Source organism: Diceros bicornis, chromosome 32 (assembly GCF_020826845.1).
Source record: "Diceros bicornis minor isolate mBicDic1 chromosome 32, mDicBic1.mat.cur, whole genome shotgun sequence".
Classification (NCBI taxonomy): Eukaryota; Metazoa; Chordata; class Mammalia; order Perissodactyla; family Rhinocerotidae; genus Diceros; species Diceros bicornis.
This window is the reverse complement of record NC_080771.1, coordinates 19,174,813-19,195,537: the sequence shown is the minus strand read 5'-3', so window position 1 is coordinate 19,195,537 and position 20,725 is coordinate 19,174,813. Positions and strand designations below refer to the sequence as shown.

General features: G+C 42.8%; 1 protein-coding gene across 1 annotated transcript in view; it reads left to right on the top strand.

Annotated features, from left to right (window-relative positions):
* The window catches only part of KCTD19 (potassium channel tetramerization domain containing 19), a 30,600-nt gene that overhangs the window by 1,046 nt on the left and 8,829 nt on the right, over positions 1-20,725 (top strand). The window contains exons 2-5 of the mRNA XM_058527715.1: positions 3,262-3,558; positions 16,369-16,519; positions 17,315-17,506; positions 18,762-18,893. Coding sequence (XP_058383698.1) covers positions 3,262-3,558; positions 16,369-16,519; positions 17,315-17,506; positions 18,762-18,893 — 772 coding nt within the window. The remainder of the gene's footprint in view (positions 1-3,261; positions 3,559-16,368; positions 16,520-17,314; positions 17,507-18,761; positions 18,894-20,725) is intronic.

Below are 20,725 nucleotides of genomic sequence, written 5' to 3'. Positions count from 1 at the left end.
CATATATAACTGCTCTTCTTTATATCTGAATATTTAGACCAGGCTTATTATAAGAGAAAAGAACCCCACCTGCTTCTTTGTTGTATGCATTTATTTTCCTTCCTCAGCTGTCAAACTAGGAGTTGCAGGTTTTTGTTGAAATGGGCTTTTCCTCTCTTGAGCAATCACCTCTTTAACACTCTTTCCCTCCACCAACATTTTAATGCAAATTTTGAAAGATTGAGAAAGATGGAAAGAATTGTGCAGTGAGCACTATGTACCCACCACCTAGATTCTACAATGAACATTTTGCTGTATTTGTTTTATCGCCTGTCCATCTATCCATTCCTCTGTCAATCCATCTTGTTTTTTGATGCATTTCAAAATAAGTTATGAATATTGGTACATTGCACCCCAGTCACTTCAGCATGCATAATTTTTACCTAGAATTCAATATTGTTTTATGGTTCTTTTTTAGATAAAATTTTATATACAAGAGTATATACATTTTACAAGAGTAGTGCTCCTTGAGAGTTTATTTTAAAATCTGATGGTTTGTATATTTGATGGCTTTCTACTTTTCTATAGCGTTAATAAGCTAGGTCATCTTGAAGCAAAATTGACAATTCACTTATGAATAGATAACCTTGAACTTTTAACAATGGGCTGAGGAAGGTTAATGATCTTTGCTGCCTTTTTATAGTTATGTGTTTAATGATGGGGAGATGTTCTGAGAAATGCCTCGTTAGGAGATTTTGTCATTATGCGAACATCACAGAGTGTACTTATACAAATCTAGATGCCATTTTAAAGTGTACAATTCAACAGTTTTTACTATGTTCACAGTTGTGTAATCATCACCACAATAAATTTTAGAACATTTTCATCATCCCCAAAAGAAATTCCATACCTGTTACTAGTCATTCCCCATTCCTCCCACAACCTCCTATGCCCTAGGCAACCACTAATCTACTCTCTTATCTCTATAAATTTGCCTATTCTGCTCATTACATATAGATGAAATCATATAATATGTGGTCTTTTGTGTCTGGTTTCTTTCACTTAGCCTAAAGTTTCAAAGTTTCATCCATGTTGTAGCATGTATCAGTACTTCATTCCTTTTTTATTTTTTAATTTAATTTTATTTTTTCCCCCAAAGCCCCAGTAGATAGTTGTATGTCATAGATGCACATTCTTCTAGTTGCTGTACGTGGGACGCGGCCTCAGCATGGCCGGAGAAGCGGTGTGTCGGTGAGCGCCCGGGATCCGAACCCCGGGCTGCCAGCAGTGGAGCGCTTGCACTTAACCGCTAAGCCACAGGGCCGGCCCAAGCTTCATTCCCTTTTATTGACAAATAGTATTCCATTGTATGGATACGCTACATTTGGTTTATTCATTCATCATTTGATGGACATTTTGGTTGTTTCTACTTTTTGGCTATTATGAATAATGCTTCTGTGAACATTTGTCTGCAAGTTTTTGTGTGGACATAGGTTTCATTTCTCTTGAGTTTATACCTAGAAGTAGAATTGCTGGGTCATATAGTAGTAACTTTGTGTTTAACATTTTGAGGAACCACTGAACTGTTTCCCAGAGCAACTGCACCATTTTACACTCTCACCAACAGTGTATGAGAGTTCCACTTTCTCCAATCGTTGTCAACATTTGTTATCTATAATTTTGATTCAGGCCATCCTAATGGATGTGAAGTGGTATCTCATTGTGAGTTTTAATATGCATTTCCCTGATGGCTAATGATGTTAAGTATCTTTTCACGTGCTATTGGCCACTTGTGTATCTTCTTTGGAAAAATGTCTGTTTAGATTCTTTACCCACTTTTAAATTTGGTTGTCTTTTTATTATTGAGTTGTAAGAGTTCTTTATATAGTCTAAATACAAGTTCTTTATCAGATATATGATTTGCATATATTTTGTTCCATTATATGAGTTGTCTTTTTACTTTCTTGATGGTGTCCTTTGAAGCACACAAGTTTTTAATTTTGATAAAGTTTTATTTGTTTATTTATTTCACTTGTACTTTGTGTATCTTATCTAAGACGGCATTCCCTAATCCAAGGTCATGAAGACTTTTTGTTTTCTTCTATGGGTTTTGTATTTTTAATTCTTATTTTTAGGTCTGTGATCTGTTTGGTGTTAATTTTTGTGTATGGTGTGAGATAGGGGTCCAACTTCATTTTTTTTTAGCATGTAGATGTCCAGTTTCCCAGCACCATTTTTTGAAAAGGCTATTGTTTACGCTTTTAATTGTCTTGGTTCCTGTGTCAAAATTCAATTAACCATAAATGTAAGGGTTTATTTCTGGACTCTCAATTCTTTCCACTTATCTGTATGTCTATCCTTATGCCAGTAGCACACCATCTTGATTACTGTAGCTTTGTAGTAAGTTTTGAAAGTGGTAAGTGTGAATCCTCAAATTTTGCTCTCCTTTTTCAAGATTGTTTTGACTATTCTGGGTCCATATGAATTTTAACATCAGCTTGTCAATTTTTGCGAAAAAAAGAAAAAAGACAGCTGGAATTTTCACAGGGATTGTGTCCAACCTGTAGATCAATTTGGGGAGTATTGCCATCTTAATTAACAATATTAAGTCTTCTGATCTGTGAACACGGGGCGTTTTTCCATTTATTTAGGTCTTTTTAAATTTCTTTCAACAATGTTTTGAAGTTTTCAGAGTACAAGTGTTGCACTTCTTTTGTTAAGTTTATTCCTGAATATTTTGTGCTTTTTGATACTATTGTGAATGGAATTGTTTTCTTTTTTTTGAGGAAGATTGGCCCTGAGCTAACATCTGTTGCCAATCTTCCTCCTTTTTTCCTTTTTCTCCCCAAAGCCCCAGTAGATAGTTGTGTGTCATAGTTGCACATCCTTTTAGTTGCTCCATGTGGGACACCACCACAGCATGGCTTGCTGACCGGTGCATAGGTCTGCACTCAGGATCCTAACTGGCGAACCAGGGGCTGTGCAAATGGAGCGCGTGAACCTAACCGCTATGCCACCGGGCCAGCCCCTGGAATTGTTTTCTTAGTTTCATTTTTGGATTGTTCATTGCTAGTGTACAAAAATAAAATTGATTTTTTATATTGATCTGTACCATTCAACCTGGTTGAACTCATTTCTAATAATTTCTTAGTGAATTCCTTAGGATTTTCTATGTACAAGATCATGTCATCTGCAAATAGAGATAGTTTTACTTCTTCTTATCCAGCATGGATGCTTTTTATTTCTTTTTCTTGCATAGCTCTCTTTTCATTCTCCTTTTAGGAGGAGCCTGGCATGTCTCATGAATCAGCAGAGGATTTGTTTCATTTTAACGTTGGGGGCTGGCATTTCTCCGTTCCCAGAAGCAAACTGGCTCAGTTCCCAGACTCCCTGCTGTGGAAAGAGGCTTCAGCCTTGACCTCTTTGGAAAGCCAGAGGCTCTTCATCGACAGAGATGGTTCCACATTTAGACACGTGCACTATTACCTCTATACCTCCAAACTCTCCTTCTCCAGTTGTGCAGAACTGAACTTGCTCTATGAGCAAGCACTGGGTTTGCAGCTGATGCCTTTGCTGCAGGTAAGATACTCTTGTCGTCTAGGAGTGGTGATCAGTAACATAGACCTTACATCATTAAATGTGGTATCCTTTTATATATTGGTTGCTGAGATGACCCTCTTAATGGGGAAGTGTGATGAGTGAGTTAAAGTAATAAGCAATACACTGGAAATGCGTGTTCTGAATAAAAGGTTTCATCCTGACTCTGCGTTATCTATACCAGCAGCCACCAGGGACCTAAGATGGGACTTACCACCTGCTGAGAGGTGAGTCAGTGACCACTGACTCTTAGAAATCCTATTTTAAGCTTCTTATTTTTGTTGTTGAATTTTAAAAGGTGAAAACTTTAGAAATTACAGGGTTTCCTAAATACACTGTCTCTGAGTTTTAAAATCTAAAAGATTCATCAAGAATGTTACTTCTGGAGCTGGCCCGGTGGCGCAAGTGGTTAAGTGCGTGCGCTTCACTGCGGCAGCCCGGGGTTCGCTGGTTTGGATCCCGGGCACGCACCGACACACTGCTTATCAAGCCATGCTGTGGCGGCGTCCCATATAAAGTGGAGGAAGATGGGCATGGATGTTAGCCCAGGGCCAGTCTTCCTCAGCAAAAAGAGGAGGATTGGCAGATGTTAGCTCAGGGCTGATCTTCCTCACACACACAAAAATAATAATAAAAAAATAAAATTCTGAAAAAAAAACAAAAGAATGTTACTTCTCACTGTGCCTGTTGGTATGCAAGGTTCACTTGCAGCACATCAAAATGTCCTCCAAACTGCAGACTCTTTCCTTAAGGTCTTAACTTCTCTGTTTTCCAAGACTTCTTGTTTTCTCATTGTAAGAGCTTTAAATACCCTTACTTATAAACCATTAAAGTATCACCAAAGAACGTTACCTTCTTTCCTAATTTTTCTCCAAGCTACAGAAATCATTTCTGTGACTTCAGTAGTTTATTCTTAGTTTTTGAACAATGATTTTTTTTTAACCTGGAAGAACTAAATATTATAACTGGGAAGGACCATTGGCCATGCTCCATATTAATCCCACTGTCTGGACAAGGTATTGTTTACTCCATCTCAACAAGCACTGACCCAACAAGCTACAGTGCAGCTCATTGCACTACCAACTATGCCTTCCCAACACCTCTCAGAAGAAAACTGAGGTAGACCATGCATGTTTGGGTCATATATGAATGAGAACATTTCATAATGCATGTATTTTGGACACACCATACTAAATAATTCAATGTTTTAAAAATTATATATTTGGAGATCAAAACCCTTAACATACCCCAGTGCAAGTTGTTGCAGTATTCTTTTATTTTTTTTTAAGCTACCCACATGCAATAAAAATTTTTTCAACTACCCCAGGAATGGAGTACTAGAATTGCTTACAAATAGCTTCAAAATTACTTAAATGGCTTGGCATGTCATGATTGCTGATGACTCTATGCCAAGACACCATTTTGCGGGGAAAAGGAGGGAGTTACTTGTTCATTGCAGAAAATCAAAGAGATCAAGGCAATTATTTGAAGAACCATTTTAAAGAACATGTGCCTATTATACAGTTTATCAAGCCCCTCAACTCCTTTGCTGCCCTCACCTCCCAAATTGAAACAAAATATATCTGGGAAGCAACTTCTAAATGGGAGGTAAGAACTCAGAGGCCAATGAGTTGATCCAATTCCAAAGTTCCAAGCTGTGTGAGCAGTAGAAGTAGTTGAAGAATCATGTGGATCTGCCTCCCTAAAACAGACTGTAAAACAAGCGCTTATGTTTTCAAAATGGTGTTTTCAAAGAAATAAACATTTAGGCTGGCGCAACTGAAGTGGTGTTTATTCATTGAAACGTGGTGTAAATAACAGCTGGAGAATCAACAGCTGTCTCAAGCAAATCAGCAGCCTCACACATTTCCATCACTTTCTCCACTGCTAAGGCCTTTCCAGATACTCAGGTTCTTGCTTAAATGCACAAACAGGGGCTGGCCTGGTGGCGTAGTGGTTAAGTTTGCACACACAGCTTCGGCGGCCCAGGGTTCACAGGTTCGAGTTCCAGGCACGGACTTGACACACCGCTCATCAAGCCATGCTGTGGCGGTGTCCCACATACAAAATGGAGGAAGATGGGCACGGATGTTAGCTCAGAGCCAATCTCTCTCAGCAAAAAGAGGAGGATTGGCAATGGATGTCAGCTCAGGGCCAATCTTCCTCTCACACACACACACACACACACACACACACACAAAATGCACAAACAATTTGCTTGGAGAAAATGGAGTTTGTTAATTGTTAGTCTAAAGACTCTTCTCAGGCAGCCTAACTTAATGCATTCAGCTAGTATTTATTGAAAGCATTCTGGATACCAGGCATTATTCCTATGGGCTTTAAGGAATCATGGGATGATCCAATAAAAATATAATGTGAACCACACGTGTAATTTTAAATTTTCTAGTAGCCACATTTTAAAAAATAAACAGATGACATTAATTTTAATAATATATTTTATTTAACCCAATACACTTAAAATACTATCATTTCAACATGTAATAAATATTTTAAAATTGATATATTTTACTTTTTTTGTACTGTCTTCAAAATCTGTATATTTTACACTTACAGCACATCTCAGATTCAGACTATCACATTTCAAGTACTCAATAGCCACATGTGGCTAATAGCTACCATATTGGACAGCACATATCTAAACTGTTTTAAACTGTTAGTCCTCCTCACTGTGGAGTCCTTCAGATTATCCCCTAACAATAAAAATGGGACTTTGTCTCCTGTTAACTGAAGTTCCCATGTACTCAACAGGTGGCATATCCTACTCAGGATTATCTGTAATATAGTAGGATTTGTTGGAAAGCCATGTAGAAGGAGCCGACAAGCAGAATGAGATGGAAAGCTTATGGAGGACAGGCAACTGGGCTCACATTGCTGCTCTGTTCTCCACCCCTGCTCATCCCCCCATATCCCCAACACTTATCTCTCCCACCCCCACACTTCACCTGCCCACCCCACCTTCCCCCAGCCAGTAGGGGGAAGGTTTTGGCTTCTAAAGGGCACGCTTGATACCTATTATTATCTTGATTCTAACTGTAACATTTATTGTGTATTGTGTATCAGTCACTGCTGGTGTAGTACTGGAATTTAGTTGAAAGAATAAAACATTTACACCTAATCTGCTTGTTTTTTAATGTACAGATTTGTAGTATATGGTGAGGAGACAGCAAATAACTGAGGCCAGGGAAGCTACTCCTTTAGAAAGAGTGGTCAGGGCAGGCCTCACTGACAAGGCAACATTTGAGCAGAAAACTGAATGAAAAAGGGATAAGTCATGAGATGTCTGGGGAAAGAGCTCCCAGGCATAAGGAAGAGCAAACACAAATGCCCTGAGGTTAGAGTGGCTTGGAAGAAGCAGATTCAGAGGCCATTGTCAGGTGTAATGAAAGGTAGGAAGATGCCAAAGGTAGACAACAAGGTCAGAGGAAGCCAGGGTTCAGATGTTGCAGACTCTTACAGGCCATGTTGAAGATAAAGGATCTATTTTAAATGTTATAGGTAACTTTTGGAGATGTTTAAAGAAAGAAGTAAACTGATCAAATTTAAGTTTTAAAAAGATCATTGGACCTTGGGTTAAGCAATGGTTTCTCAGATACAACACCAAAAGCACAAGCAACCAAAGAAAAAAAGAGTTAAATTGGACTTCATCAAAATTATAAACTTCGGTGCTTCAAATGACACCATCAAGAAAGTCAAAAGACACAACCTAAGGGCCCATTGACAGATGAATGGATAAAGAAGATATGATATATATATACCATGGAATACTACTCAGCCATAAAAAGATGAAATCTTGCCATTTGAGACAGAGAAAGACAGATACTGTATGATTTCACTCATATATGGAAAATTAAAAAAAAAATAGCATACAGAGAACAGATTGGTGGTTTCCAGAGGGGTAGGGCAAAATGGGTAAAAGGGGTCACTTGTACGGTAATAGATGAAAACTAGACTTTTGGTGGTGAACATGATGTGATGTATACAGAAGTTGAATTATGATGTACATCTGAAATCTATATAATGTTATAAACCAATGTTAACTCAATAAAAAAAATACAGTGTATAATACAAAAAAAAAAGTGAAAGACAACCCATGGAATGGAATAAAATATTTGCAAATGATGTATCTGATGAGGGATCTGTATCCAGAATATCTAAAGAACTCTTATAACTAAACAACAAAAAGACAATCAAATTTAAAAAGGAGCAAAATATTTGAATAGACATTTCTCCAAAGAAGATATACAAATGGGCAATAAGCACATGAAAAGATGCTCAGCATCATTAGCCATCAGGGAAATGCAAATCAAAACCACAATGAGATACCACTTCACAACTGCTAGGATGCCTGTCATCAACAACACAGGCAATAAAAGGTGCTGGCAATGATGTGGAAAAATTGGAACCCTCATACACAGCTGATGGGAATGGAAATTTGTACAGCCTCTGTGGAAAACAGTCTGGCAGTTCCTCAAAAAGTTATTTATTTATTTTTTTATTTTATTTTATTATTATTATTTTTTTTTGTGAGGAAGATCAGCCCTGAGCTAACATCCATGCTAATCCTCCTCTTTTTGCTGAGAAACACCGGCTCTGAGCTAATATCTGTTGCCAATCTTCCTCCTTTTTTTTTCCCCTAGTTGCACATCCTTCTAGTTGCTGTATGTGGGATGCAGCCTCAGCACGGCCTGAGAAGCAGTGTGTCAGTGCGTGCCTGGGATCTGAACCAAGGCCGCCAGTAGCGGAGCACGTGCACTTAACCGCTAAGCTATGGGGCCGGCCCCACAAAAAGTTAAACATAGAATGACCGTATGACCCAACAGTTCCACTCCTAGGTATATACCCAAGAGAAATTAAAACCTATGTCCACACAAAAACTTGTAGACAAATGTTCATAGCAGCATTATTCATAATAGCCAAAAAGTGGAAACAGCCCATGTGTTCATCAGCTGATGAATAAACAAAATATATATCCATACAATGGAATATTATTTGTCAATAAAAAGGAATGAAGTACTGATACGTATAACAACAAGGATGAACTTTGAAACATTATGCTAAGTGAAAGAAGCCAGACGCAACCATATATTGTATGATTCCATTTATATAAAATGTTCAGATTAGGCAAAGTTTTAGGGACAGAAAATAGATGAGTGGTTGCCTAGGGTGGAGGTACAGTGTGGGAAGAATAGGGTGAGTAGGAATGGGCAGTGACTGTTAATGGGTACAGGGTTTCTTTTTAGGGTGTTGAAATAGATTGTGGTGATGGTTGCACAACTCTGTGAACATACTAAAAACTATTGAACTGTACAATTTAAATGGGTAAATTTTATCATTTATATCATATATATGTGAAATTTATTTACATTTTATATGAAATATATTGCAATAAAGCAATAAAAAAATCATTGACTTCTGGCTTGACGTTAAACCAGGAGTCAGCAAACCACAGCCCATGGATCAAATCCAGCCCACTACCGTTTTTGTACAGCCCTTGAGCTAAGAATGGTTTTTACATTTTTGGATGGTTGAGAAAAAGTCAAAAGAAAATATTTTGTGGCACATAAGAATTATATGGGGGCAGGCCTGGTGGCGTAGTGGTTAAGTTTGCACACTCCACTTCAGTGGCCCAGGGTTCTCTGGTTCACATCCTGGGCGTGGACCTACACACCACGTATCAAGCCATGCTGTAGTGGCATCCCACATACAAAATAGAGGAAGACTGGCCCAAATGTTAGCTCAGGGCAAATCTTCCTCACCAAAAAAAAAGAATTATATGAAATTCAAATTTCAGTGTCCATTAACAGAGTTTTATTGGAACACAGCCATGCTCATTTGTTTATATATTGTCTGTGGCTGCTCTTGAGCTACAATACAGAGTTGAATCGTTGCAACAGGGACCATATTCTCAAAGCCTAAAAAATTTACTATCTGTCTTTTTACAGAAAAAAATGGCTGACCCCTGGCCTAGACTCTAGTGGGGCAAGGGAGGAAGCAGGAAGACCAGTTTGGAGGTTCCTGCAGCACCCAGATGAAACATACTGGTGGTCTGGCCTGAGGTGGTAATAGTGGAGTTAGAAGTGTTCAAATTCTGGATATGTCTTGATGATAGAACTGACAGAGTTTGCTGATGAATTGGAGAGAGGATGGATAACTCCTTTGTTTGTATCCAGAGCAACCAGATAATGATGGCTGTTGAGGGTTGTGCAGGTTTAGGGCGAAAAATCAGGAGTTAGGATTTGAATGTGTTAAGTTTGAGAGTCAAGAAAAAGGTGCTTATTAAACATTCAGTGGTGATGGTGAGGAGCAGCTGGATGTCTAGGTCTGGAATTTATGGGAGCAGTCGGGTCTAGAGATATAAATTTGGGAGTCATCAAAGCTGGTATGTAAATCCATGAGCCTGGTTGCTTAGGAATGTGATATCTTGTTCACGGGAAATATGAAGTAGTCATTACAGGTCCGCACATTAACATCACAATGCTTCTTAGAACTTTCTGTGTAATTTGGGAAGTCCCCTTTGCTTAAATGTAAACTGCTCCCAGCCTCTCACATGCTATCAGCCTGGTTGGGAGTCAAAGCTGCTACTGCAGAATATGAAATTTCCCTTCAGAGTCCTTCACAAGGGTTCAACGTTCATGGCCAACTGTCAATTCCCTTTTACTTGCCCCCTTGAAGTCCACTGAGGACTTAGTATGTTGTCGGTACATGATACTTATGTTCCCTTTTTCGCCGCCTTCTGTGAACTTCTAAGTTTGGAAACTTAAATTGTTCCACCTGTGAGCGTTCTGCTACCAGCAAGCAACCCAAATACGCCTGCGTTCCTTGTGCTTAAGGGAGCCAGGGAGTTTTTATGTTGATCACACAGATGATGATTTTATGAAAACAAACCAGTGACAGTCTCACAGTTCCTATTACTCACGATGTGAAGACAGATTACCACTGTGATCTTGGAAAGGAAGATTACATAAACAGTAGACATTCATCCCAACAGTGTAGCTTGTCTGTGGATATGGGTAAGTGGACAACTCAAGTGTAAACAACTTGACATGGCATCAGGGCTTCTCACAGGATGACCCATCTGCCTGTCCTGGGTCATATCCTAACACATACACACACCTACATGCATGCATGGGCACACCCACGCACACCCACACACACACACTTTGAAGTTCAGCTGTGTCCCGAAGCACCCCAAATGCTTTCTCTCCACACCTTTTCACTTGCTGTTCCTTCTTCCGAGAATGCTTTCCCTTTAAGATTTAGCCTAAATGTGGCCCACAGGAAGCCCAGCCTGACATTTCCAGGCAGGGTTTTTGTCTCTTTGCTGTCATAACAGAGATAATTCCTCTCTTATATTAGTGCTAATTCTGTTGGGATCATGTATTCATATGTCTTTCTCCCTTATTAGCCTGTATTCTTTTCGTGTTTGCTTTCCTAGCATCTCTCACAGTACCTGGCCTGTAACAAGGGTTTAATAAACATCTGCTGAGAGAACATTGATGTACCCAAGATGACCTGTGAAGGCTAAATCTACTTCTGCAGGGTGAGGGGACTGGAGCTGGCAGTGGAGGGGCAGGTTTGGGATGCTGATAGCTGTGTGTTATTTGGCTTCTTTTGCTGACAGCTGTTCTGTACATCCTTTTGTTCTACCAGGCTTGCTTCCCTTGAGCTTCAAAGTGGTGCTGGCTCCCTTGTCTTTACAAGGCAGTTGGAGATTTGCAAGCTCCCCCAAGCTCCTTTACCATTACAGGCCTTCCAGCAGCCCACATCAGAGCATAAGGCATCTCTGAGCACTGCTGCTGCTTAGGAAAACTTCCGTTAAGTCCGAAAGCTCTGCCAGTAGTGCATTTGTCAGCCATCTTTTGGCAACCATACACACACACATATACACTCACTCCTGTGCCATCAGTCTTATTTTGCTTCTGACTGATATATTTTTTTCACTACTATCTAGGCCAAAAGCAACATTAATTATCCTTGTGCTAGCAATTAGCCATCTGAATTCAGTTCTGTATTTCCCTAAAGAAATACTCCCTCTATAACTTTCTGGGTCATAGCATATGAAGTTAAAAGTCCTAGAATATTCAGGCAGATAGAAGTGGAATTGAAGTCCATAGAAGACCAGCCACACACTCTGTGGCAACTGCAGTCGGCAAAGCCAAAGGACAGCTGGACGCCTAGGCTCTCAAAGTGCTTTTCACTCATTCATTTGTTCATTCCACAAAAATGTATTGAGATTCCACAGGCACTGTTGTGGGTGCTGCAACTACAGCAGAGAACAAAACAGGCAGGGTCCTTGTGATCTTAGAGGTTATATCAGGGGAGACTGGCAGATGGTAAATAAATAAGTAGGTGTTATTAGAACAACAAAGCAGGATGAGGTGGTTAGGGAATGCTTTCTGTGGATTCTTACAGCATCCAAATGGCTTCCCGTGAGTAGAAGGCCTTGTATTTCTAGAAGTCAGAGCAAGGATTGGCTGAGAGAGTTTAGAAAACAACCTAGTTGAGGCTCCTGAGCCTAGTGCGTGCAGCATGACTTTGACTGGCAGGAATTGCAATCTTTGTGGATTTATTTATTTGGCTTTTTTTTCTTTTTTAAGATTTATCAAACACACTTTTCTTGGGGAAAAGTGCTCACACTTTACATTGGTGGAAGTAGCAGAAAATAGAGATTTCATTTCTACAAAATAGATCATTCTCCCCTCAACTAGCACATATCTCAAGCTAGTTGGACTGTCATGACTGACTTGCCTCAAAGGACACACCTGGGCATCAATCAAGCGGCACCTCCAAATAGGGCATCCAGGCCCATCCTCAGATTGTTCTCCCAGGCAGGGATTTCCCTCCCCCAATATACCACCTCCCCAATGGCCAATTTAGAGCTGTTCAAGGGCACCATTGTTTCCTCCACTGAGAAAGAATCTTGGGATTTGAATCTGCAGGTGAAGTAAATGGCAGATTCAAGTTCCTGTGATGCAGTCAGCTTAGTATGGGCCTGGAATGGTAGGCCATCTCTTGCAGATTCCTCCTAGTTTCACTCTCTTTTCTTGCGACTTCACCCAACGTCTTTTGATCCATCACCAATTAGAGCCAAGCTGAGCCCTTTCTTCCTGTCATCCGGTCTCCCTTTCCTCCTTCATCCCTGTCCCCCTTCCCTCCTTCATCCCTGTCCCTCTCCCCCTTAGATCTTCCCTCTGGACTCCAGGTCCCAAGTTGTAATTGCTGTCTTCACTACCCTCTGAACTCGCTGGGCTCTGCACATTGTAATGCTGTGCTGGCTTTTCCTACGGTTTTGGTTACTCAACATCTTTCTTGGTTTTTATGAGTGCAGTCTGCTTCTCTGCCAGCTCCTTTTGGGCTCCTCCATGTCTCATTTTGCTTTTATTTCCAGAGGACTCAGCCCTCCAGTCCTCTATTTTTGTGCATTCTTTCATTTAACACAGCAGTTCTGAGTGCTTAATAACACTAGGTTCTAGACTAGAAGCTGAGGATGCATCAACCCAGTCCTTCCTCCAGGATCCTCGGTAGAGGGGGGAGGACAGGCTGAAACCCCCAAAGACCCAGATAGAGAAGTGTGCAGGAGTCTATGGGAATAAAGGAAGAGGATGACCCACTCTGGCTAGGGGAGGATCCAGGATCTTACACAGAGTAAGGAGGAGGGAAGTAGTCTAGGCAGAAGGAACAGCATACATAAAGTTGAGAAGGCATCACAGAACATGGTGTGTCTTTAGAGTATTGTGGAGTTGAGTGTCACTGATGATGGAGTGGATACAGAAAGAATGGTGGGAGATGAAGCTGGAAAGGTAGTTTAGGATCTGACCACTAAGAGGAAGGAAATTAACATTTATGTTATTTCTTTAATCCTTACAACAACACTTTCCAGATTTTACTATCTCCACTTTGCATGTGAGGAACCTGAGGCTTGGAGAGGTTAAGTGACAAGTGGGAGGCAGCTGGTTAAGAGCAATGGTTAAGACCAGGGGCTCTAGAGTCCTGGGTTCCATTCCCGGCATCTCCACTTACTTGGGACACTGAGTGCTCTTTCTCTTGCTGGGTCTTGTTTCCCATTTGCTAAAAGGGAGTGATAATACCAGAGCCTACTTTGTGGGTGAGGGGACATTAGGAGGATTCAGTTAAAAGTGCCTGGGCAATAAATGTTAGCTCCTAAATGACCGAGTCAAGATTCAAACTCCAGTCTGTCTGAGTTCAAGGCCCTTGTGGTTTTCTGTTGACTCTGCTGCCTTCATTGATTGTGAAGGACCTTACGTGCAACACTAAGGAGAATTTGGACTTGATCCCATAGGTAATGGGGAGCATTGAAGTTTTCTAAGATGGAAAGTGATTTGGACCCATCTGTGTGTTTGAAAGATCAGAGTGTGGAAAGGGCCTGGGGATGAAGGGACAAGGACTGGGGGAAGGGAAAGGAGAGAAAGGGTGGAGCAGAGAGCAGGAGATGGAGTTATAGGGCTTGCTGGCTAACTGGGTGGAGATGGAGTGAATATAAGTCAAGTCACAGTCCCTGCTTTAAATCTTTCTATGGCTTCTCTTAACTAGGGGATAAATCAAACTCCTCAGCCCAGCTTATAGAGCACTTCACTTTCTGGCTCCTGTTTACTGCTCTAGATTCATCTCCCTCACTTGCTCAACCTTTGTACGCCTTAAAAAAGGCCACATTCAAAGCACGGAGGCAGGTGACTCAGTATACATCTTTACCTACTGTCCCCCCACCCTGTCCTGTCCCTCTTATGCACCGTCACCATTTTTCTTTCTTTCTTCCACTTCTCAGCACAAATACTGCCAGGTTATTATCCCTCATCTTAACTCAATAATCCTGCCCACCCACTGATACAGAATCTGTTCCAGCTTCTCAGTCACCTTCCTGGCACCTTTTTTTTTTTTTTTTTGTGAGAAAGATCAGCCCTGAGCTAACATCCATGCCAATCCTCCTCTTTTTGCTGAGGAAGACTGGCCCTGAGCTAACATCCCTGCCGATCTTCCTCCACTTTATGTGGGATGCCGCCACAGGCTGACAAGTGGTGACAAGTGGCCTGACAAGCGGTGCGTTGGTGCCCGCCCGGGATCAGAACCCTGGGCCGCCAGGAGCGGAGCACGCGCACTTAACTGCTACGCTGTGGGGCCGGCCCCCGGCACCTCATTTTTATTCCTCTTTGCTCGAGGCCAACCACTCCCTCATACAGAAACCCATCTCTCACCAATTTCCCTCCTGTAGACAGCTGACAGCTTGACACAGAAGCTCAAGTTGTGTGCAGTCCTGAGCAGAGGGACAAGAAAGCTCGGGTCCCCTTCTAATGCTGTGGAAAGAAATCCCAGGGTTCCTGGAGATGCTGAAACTTCATAATTGATGCTAGGTCTTATCTCAGTATATGTAAATTGTTGGCTTTCCTGTCTTTTCTCAGCTTTCCCCCAAGCTGAGAGCTCCCTGGGTCCAGGCACGGTATCTGACTGTGGCCCTGGTGATACGCAAGTATTTCTCAAATGAATGAATGATGGACTCTCTTCTGGTGTTTCACACATGCACTGTTCTCCCCCATTGTTCAGTGCCCCAGGAAAGCACTCCCCATGACCCTGCCATTGTCCAGTCCTTCCCCAAGTCCACTAGCTGCCCAAAGTGGGGGAAGTTTCTCCCACTCTGGTCCCCTTTTTGCAGACTGTAAGCAGTTACTTGGGTGCACTTTATAGCCATGACCACCAGAGGGCTCTTCCCTTCGGATTCCCATGAGCAGCTTCACAAGAACTTCACCTGTGTAGCTAGCAATTAGAAGCAGGTTCTTTTATTAACCTGAGGTGTTAACTGAATTAACTGAATCTGAGGTGTTCTGTCCATTATGAGGCTCTTAAGAGAAAAAAGTTGGTCATATGGTGCCTTTAAAGGGCTACTTTTCCAGCTATCTCCAGAAATTTCTTGGGAAAATACTCTTCTAAGGTAGGGACAGAAAAAAATGGGCTCGATGTTAATGATAATCTGCCCGCTGTTCAAGACTTTTGAGAGAGAATGGGTCCCTGAGCAGGCATCATGAAAACACCCAGCCGATCTTCTGCCCTGGACTTCAGCCCTGCCTAGCTGAGGTGCTCCATTCCAACCTCAGCCCATCCCTAGTCACCTACTCCTTCAAGCAGAGAAACTCTGGACTTGGAAGACTGCTTGGGCAAGTCACAAATCCTTTGACTGCAACTGCCTCATCAGCAAAATGGGAATGCAAACACTCATCACATCTGTCTCAGAGATCTGTTTCAGGGTAAATGAGCGAATATATGTGAAAGTGCTTGGAAAAGTGTGGTCCCCTGTGCCACCTCCATTTCCCTACTTAGACCATGTTCCAGGATTAGGATGAGCACAAACAATAAGTAGATCACAACAATTATAACAGGTTTAAAAGAGTTTTTGAACTCTTGAGGAGAAATGATAGCAGAAAATCTCAAGTATTTAATGATTAAATATAAATTACTCTTAAGATTGTACAAGATAAATTTCTAATTAATCTAATAGATTAATCTAATAATCTATTAATAATAAATTATTAAACATAAAATTATAATCCAAAAAAATTGTTTCAAAAATCAGAAGTAGTCATTGAGATTTTGAATGTTAGCATATCTTATAGACCTACATTTTTGTGCTATTGTGCTCAATAAATTGACTCAGTTTATTTCAAAACACTTTACCAAAGAAAGTCACATACTACTTTACCCTAGAATTGGTAGATAGTTACTTGGTTTAGAATTTTCAAGGAAGTAATCTTCTTTATCTGACAGACTCTAGATAATCTGAAGGAAGGGAAACACCATCTACGTGTGCGGCCTGCAGACATACCTGTGGCCGAGAGAGCATCTTTGAACTACTGGCGAACATGGAAGTGTATCAGCAAACCCTCAGAATTTCCTATAAAAAGCCCAGCCTTCACAGGTATAACCACAGGCTGACCCTTCCTGAAGTCCACACCAGCTTCCCTTCTCCTCACCCTAACAGAAGTGGCTTCAATCCAGCAAGTACTCTGATTTCTGAACTAGTTCTGGATGCTTTCTCTACCTCTGTGTCATCTCCTTTGATCTTGTACCCTGCCACATGCCCTCGTACCCGCTGGAACTAAACATCCTTCCCCATGTTCATTCCTCTGCATACTGGTTCACTTGGGTAATGCTGGGCTGCATTCCACCCCCTCCTGGTAGTCAGGGAACTCTACCATCCTTTCAAGTCACCTCTAACCAACACAAATGGAATGTCCCCAAATGATCACTGTCTGATGGGTGCCTTGCAGCACAGATTGGCCTATTTGGGACATCAGAACAGCCATTCATGATTATTGATGGGTTTTGAGCTTCTGGGAGAGTCAAGAGGATCTATTTTATCTGTAAGTCAGAGTGGTTGGTTTGATCAATTAGAGAGAACCAAATAGGTAGCCAATATGAATTTAATGACTTTGGGTACAAAATCCAAAATTTCACAACACGTCCCATTGCCCTTCACTGTAGAAAAAAATAGATTTCCATCCCCTGTTCCCTACCGCACTCCTGCCAAACCTTAGGGTTACAGCTGAAAAGGGAGAGAGAGAGAGAGGAAGGAAGCACCTGGCAGGGACGATCTCCAAGGTGATCTCTCCAGCTTCCTCTGGGGCACATGGGTCAGTGAAAGCCCTGCCAGCCTCTGAGAGTCCTAACCTCTGGGAGGTGGTGACACGCCTCTGTGCACTTTCTCCTCCAGGCCTACATGATAAGGCACCTTTGGGGCTCATGGACACACCACTATTAGACACGGAAGAGGAAGTGCACTACTGCTTCCTACCCCTAGACCTAGTGGCCAAGTATCCAAGCCTGGTGACTGAAGACAACCTGCTGTGGCTGGCTGGGACCGTGGCCCTCATTGAGTGCGAGTGCAGCGAGTTCCGCTTCATTGGTGATTGCTCTATCCCTGGGTGATGGGGGTGGGAGATGAGGGGGTAGGGGGCTAGCTGATAGAGACCATCCACCCGTCCCCACCCCATACCCCGTGGAGGCCCAGCTTGGTGCTTAGGGCCTCAGGAGCTTTCCTGGGCAGAGGTGGTAGAGGCACAACAGAGCCTTCCTGGAGGCAAGCAGATTCTCAGCATTAGACTCCCAAGAACCTCAGGGCTATTTTACTCTCTGTTCATTTGGGGATGGTCTGGGTATACAGGGGCATTGGAAACTACCTGCGTTGGTGTCAGGGGCCACAAGAGTTGGTGTGAAGGGCAAGACCCTGAGCTGGACTCCAAAGTCAGCTACTCCTCTTGCTCTGCCCTTATGTATCCAACTGGGCTCCAGGTCTTAGTTCCTCTCACCATAAAATGAGGAAATAGGGTTGTTTAAAGGATGGTCCTTACCGTACCTGTTCTTTCTTCCACTAAACTCAGAATAAAAGGGAAGGAGGGTGGATGGTGAACAGTTCCCCAGGAACATTGTAGAGTCGTCCGCTTGAGTTAGTGGCCTAAGGAGGAATGAGATCTTTAATCCTGGACAGAAGAGAGCCTCCCTCCCCACACTGCCCCAGGAGGAGCTCTGGTGGGGTTATAAACTGAATGACCTCTTTGATTCCAAGATGCTGCTGCCACCTAGATGAATAGGACAGGAAATACCTAAATTGTACTAGGGGCCCAAATGCCTGGAACCCCAGCCATTCATATTCATAGTCACCCGGAAAGTTGTCTGTGATGTGCTTCTGAATCTCCAAGTTGATTCACACAGGACGTTAGCGTTGGCTCATCTCTGTCTCCCACACTGCAATCCAGGCAGGGACAAACTGCAAGTGCCACCTGCCAGCCCAGGCTCAGCTGGGCCCTTCCTCTCTAAGCGGCAAGACAACTCCCTCTTTTGGAATGACCTGCTCTTGGGTCAAGACCACAGGGTAAGTCTCAAGGCCAGTGTGCTCACCAGGAGGGCCTGGCTTGGGAGCCCCAGGCCAGGCCACATAGGAGGCCATACCCATGGACTCAGACACAGGAAAACAAAGTAATGTGGGGTATTTCACCTTGAAAACCACAGACTCAAAGCTAATCTAACCAGGTATGTTTAGAAATTGTTTCAGAACGAGAACCTATGATAAGTTGCGGCACCAAATACCCACCAAAACCTGGACCTACAATTACATCAGAAATAACCTTGTTAACTCATTTTGTTGCCCTTTGCTTTTCAAGTGAATTTTCTCCGCTCACAGAAGATTTTACTACCGGATAATTTCTCCAACATAGATGTGTTAGAAGCAGAAGTGGAAATTCTGGAAATCCCTGAGCTCACTGAAGCTGTAAGGTTGTACCGGATGAACATGGGTATGTCACCAGGGGAATCTTGGCCTCCTCTTGACATTCTGGGGTAGTCTGGGCTTGAGCTGGAAAAGCCAAGGACAAACATCTCCCCTCCCACAACCACTTTGGGCTTTGGGTGGTGGTGAGAGAAGCGAGTGTTTTGGCTAACTTAAAGAGAGGAATTGAGAAGAGGAATTTGAACCTGAAACACTTTGTGCCCTCTGTCTGCTCAGCTCAGCCTCCCCACTAAGCTGCAGGTAGCTCAGCCCATGCCTGGGTGGGGAAACCAGGCCAGAATATCCTGGGGAAGGAGGTTGGGCCCCAGGGCAGGCTTTCCAAGGGCAGGGAAGGTCTGCCCTGCTTTTGGAAGTGGTGAGTACTGGGAACTTGCAGCACCCATGCACCACTCCCATCCTTCAGTTATCCCACCCACTCCCAAATTCCCTTGTTTCCCTACTTCGAAACCGCTGGCTGCTTTGCCTGTTTCTGCCTGCTCCTGATACTTCCTGATTCTAGTCCAGTCCAGGTCTTCATGCTCCCAGCCCTACCTCATTCCAGTTTGTTCCTCACGTTTTTTATTTGCCTTTCATCATCCTATTTCCCAAATCCTGCACATCTATGGAAGCTATTGCGCATGTTGGAGGGAGCTAGCTACATCAGTGTGGCCTCAGCTGGCATTCTGGGAATGTCTAGAACAGTCTTGCACATGTGAAGTTTGGCCTGTGCATCACCAGACATTCCATGAGAATAAGGCCTCTCCCTGTCTCTAGGCCCATCTCTTCCAGCCTCCTCCCCAGGCAAATGGAGTCCTCTCCTACTTAGGGGTAGTGGCATCCTGCAGTAGGTCTCAGGAACCTATCCCAGGGTCTTACAATCCACTTAAGGGCATATGAGTTCAAACCCCTCCCCCAAGAGCTTCTGTTCCTCAGAGAACATGGGTCACTGGAGATGGGTAGAGTGGTGCCTGCTCCACAAGAGCTATGTGAAGATGGAAGGGAAGCATGTTTGAGATGGGCTCTGTAAGCCATGTAGCCACCCCCAAAGACAAAGTGTGGTTTTTGCCTTTTATAAAGCACCATAACTAAGGGAAACAACTCTGGTAGCCTTGGAGATGGACAGAGCTACCCTCAAATCCCTGCTCTGCCCCTGCCTAGCTTTGCAGTTTGGGGAAAGATACTTAGCCTCTCAGGACACAGTTTCCTCATCTGTGATACGAGGATAGCATGACCCCTCTTGTAGGGCTGCTCAGAAGATTAGAGATGATCCATGAAAATCACCCAGCAGCTTGCCCACCAGCCCATTGTTGCCACTGGGACAGGGTCCTGTAGACTGTGCATTGTGCCCACTACAAGAGAACAAAGTCCTGCCCATGAGCCAGGAACCCATATCTCCAACCTGAAAGTAACACGGCATAGTTTGTTTCTGTGGAATTCTGCCCAGGAGTGATAGGGGCTGTGAATCTGGGAAGCCTGTAACACACATTGGGTTGTGTGCTGTGGTTGCTGATCTTTACCTGTGGATAGTTAGAGCAGAGCTTCAACCTAAGGGAGATTCCTGCAGAGGCTAGGCCCAGATGACTGCTATACTGAAATTTCTGAAATTCAAATGTTAGTGATCCAGCAAATTAATCCCCCCACCGCCCCATCTCCCAACAAAGAGTTGACCTCTAAACCTGACTTGTGTATACAAAAAATTATACTGATTTTAAGAAGATCCAGATTTGGGCTGTGCAGGGGAATAACCTCCTTCTGAGCCTCTTTAGTACTAATTCAAGGCAGCAGTAGGAAGCGTGACCCAAAGTTTCTAATACAGTTATGACCATGAGGGTTCTAGGAGTCATCCCTTTCTCTCTGGCA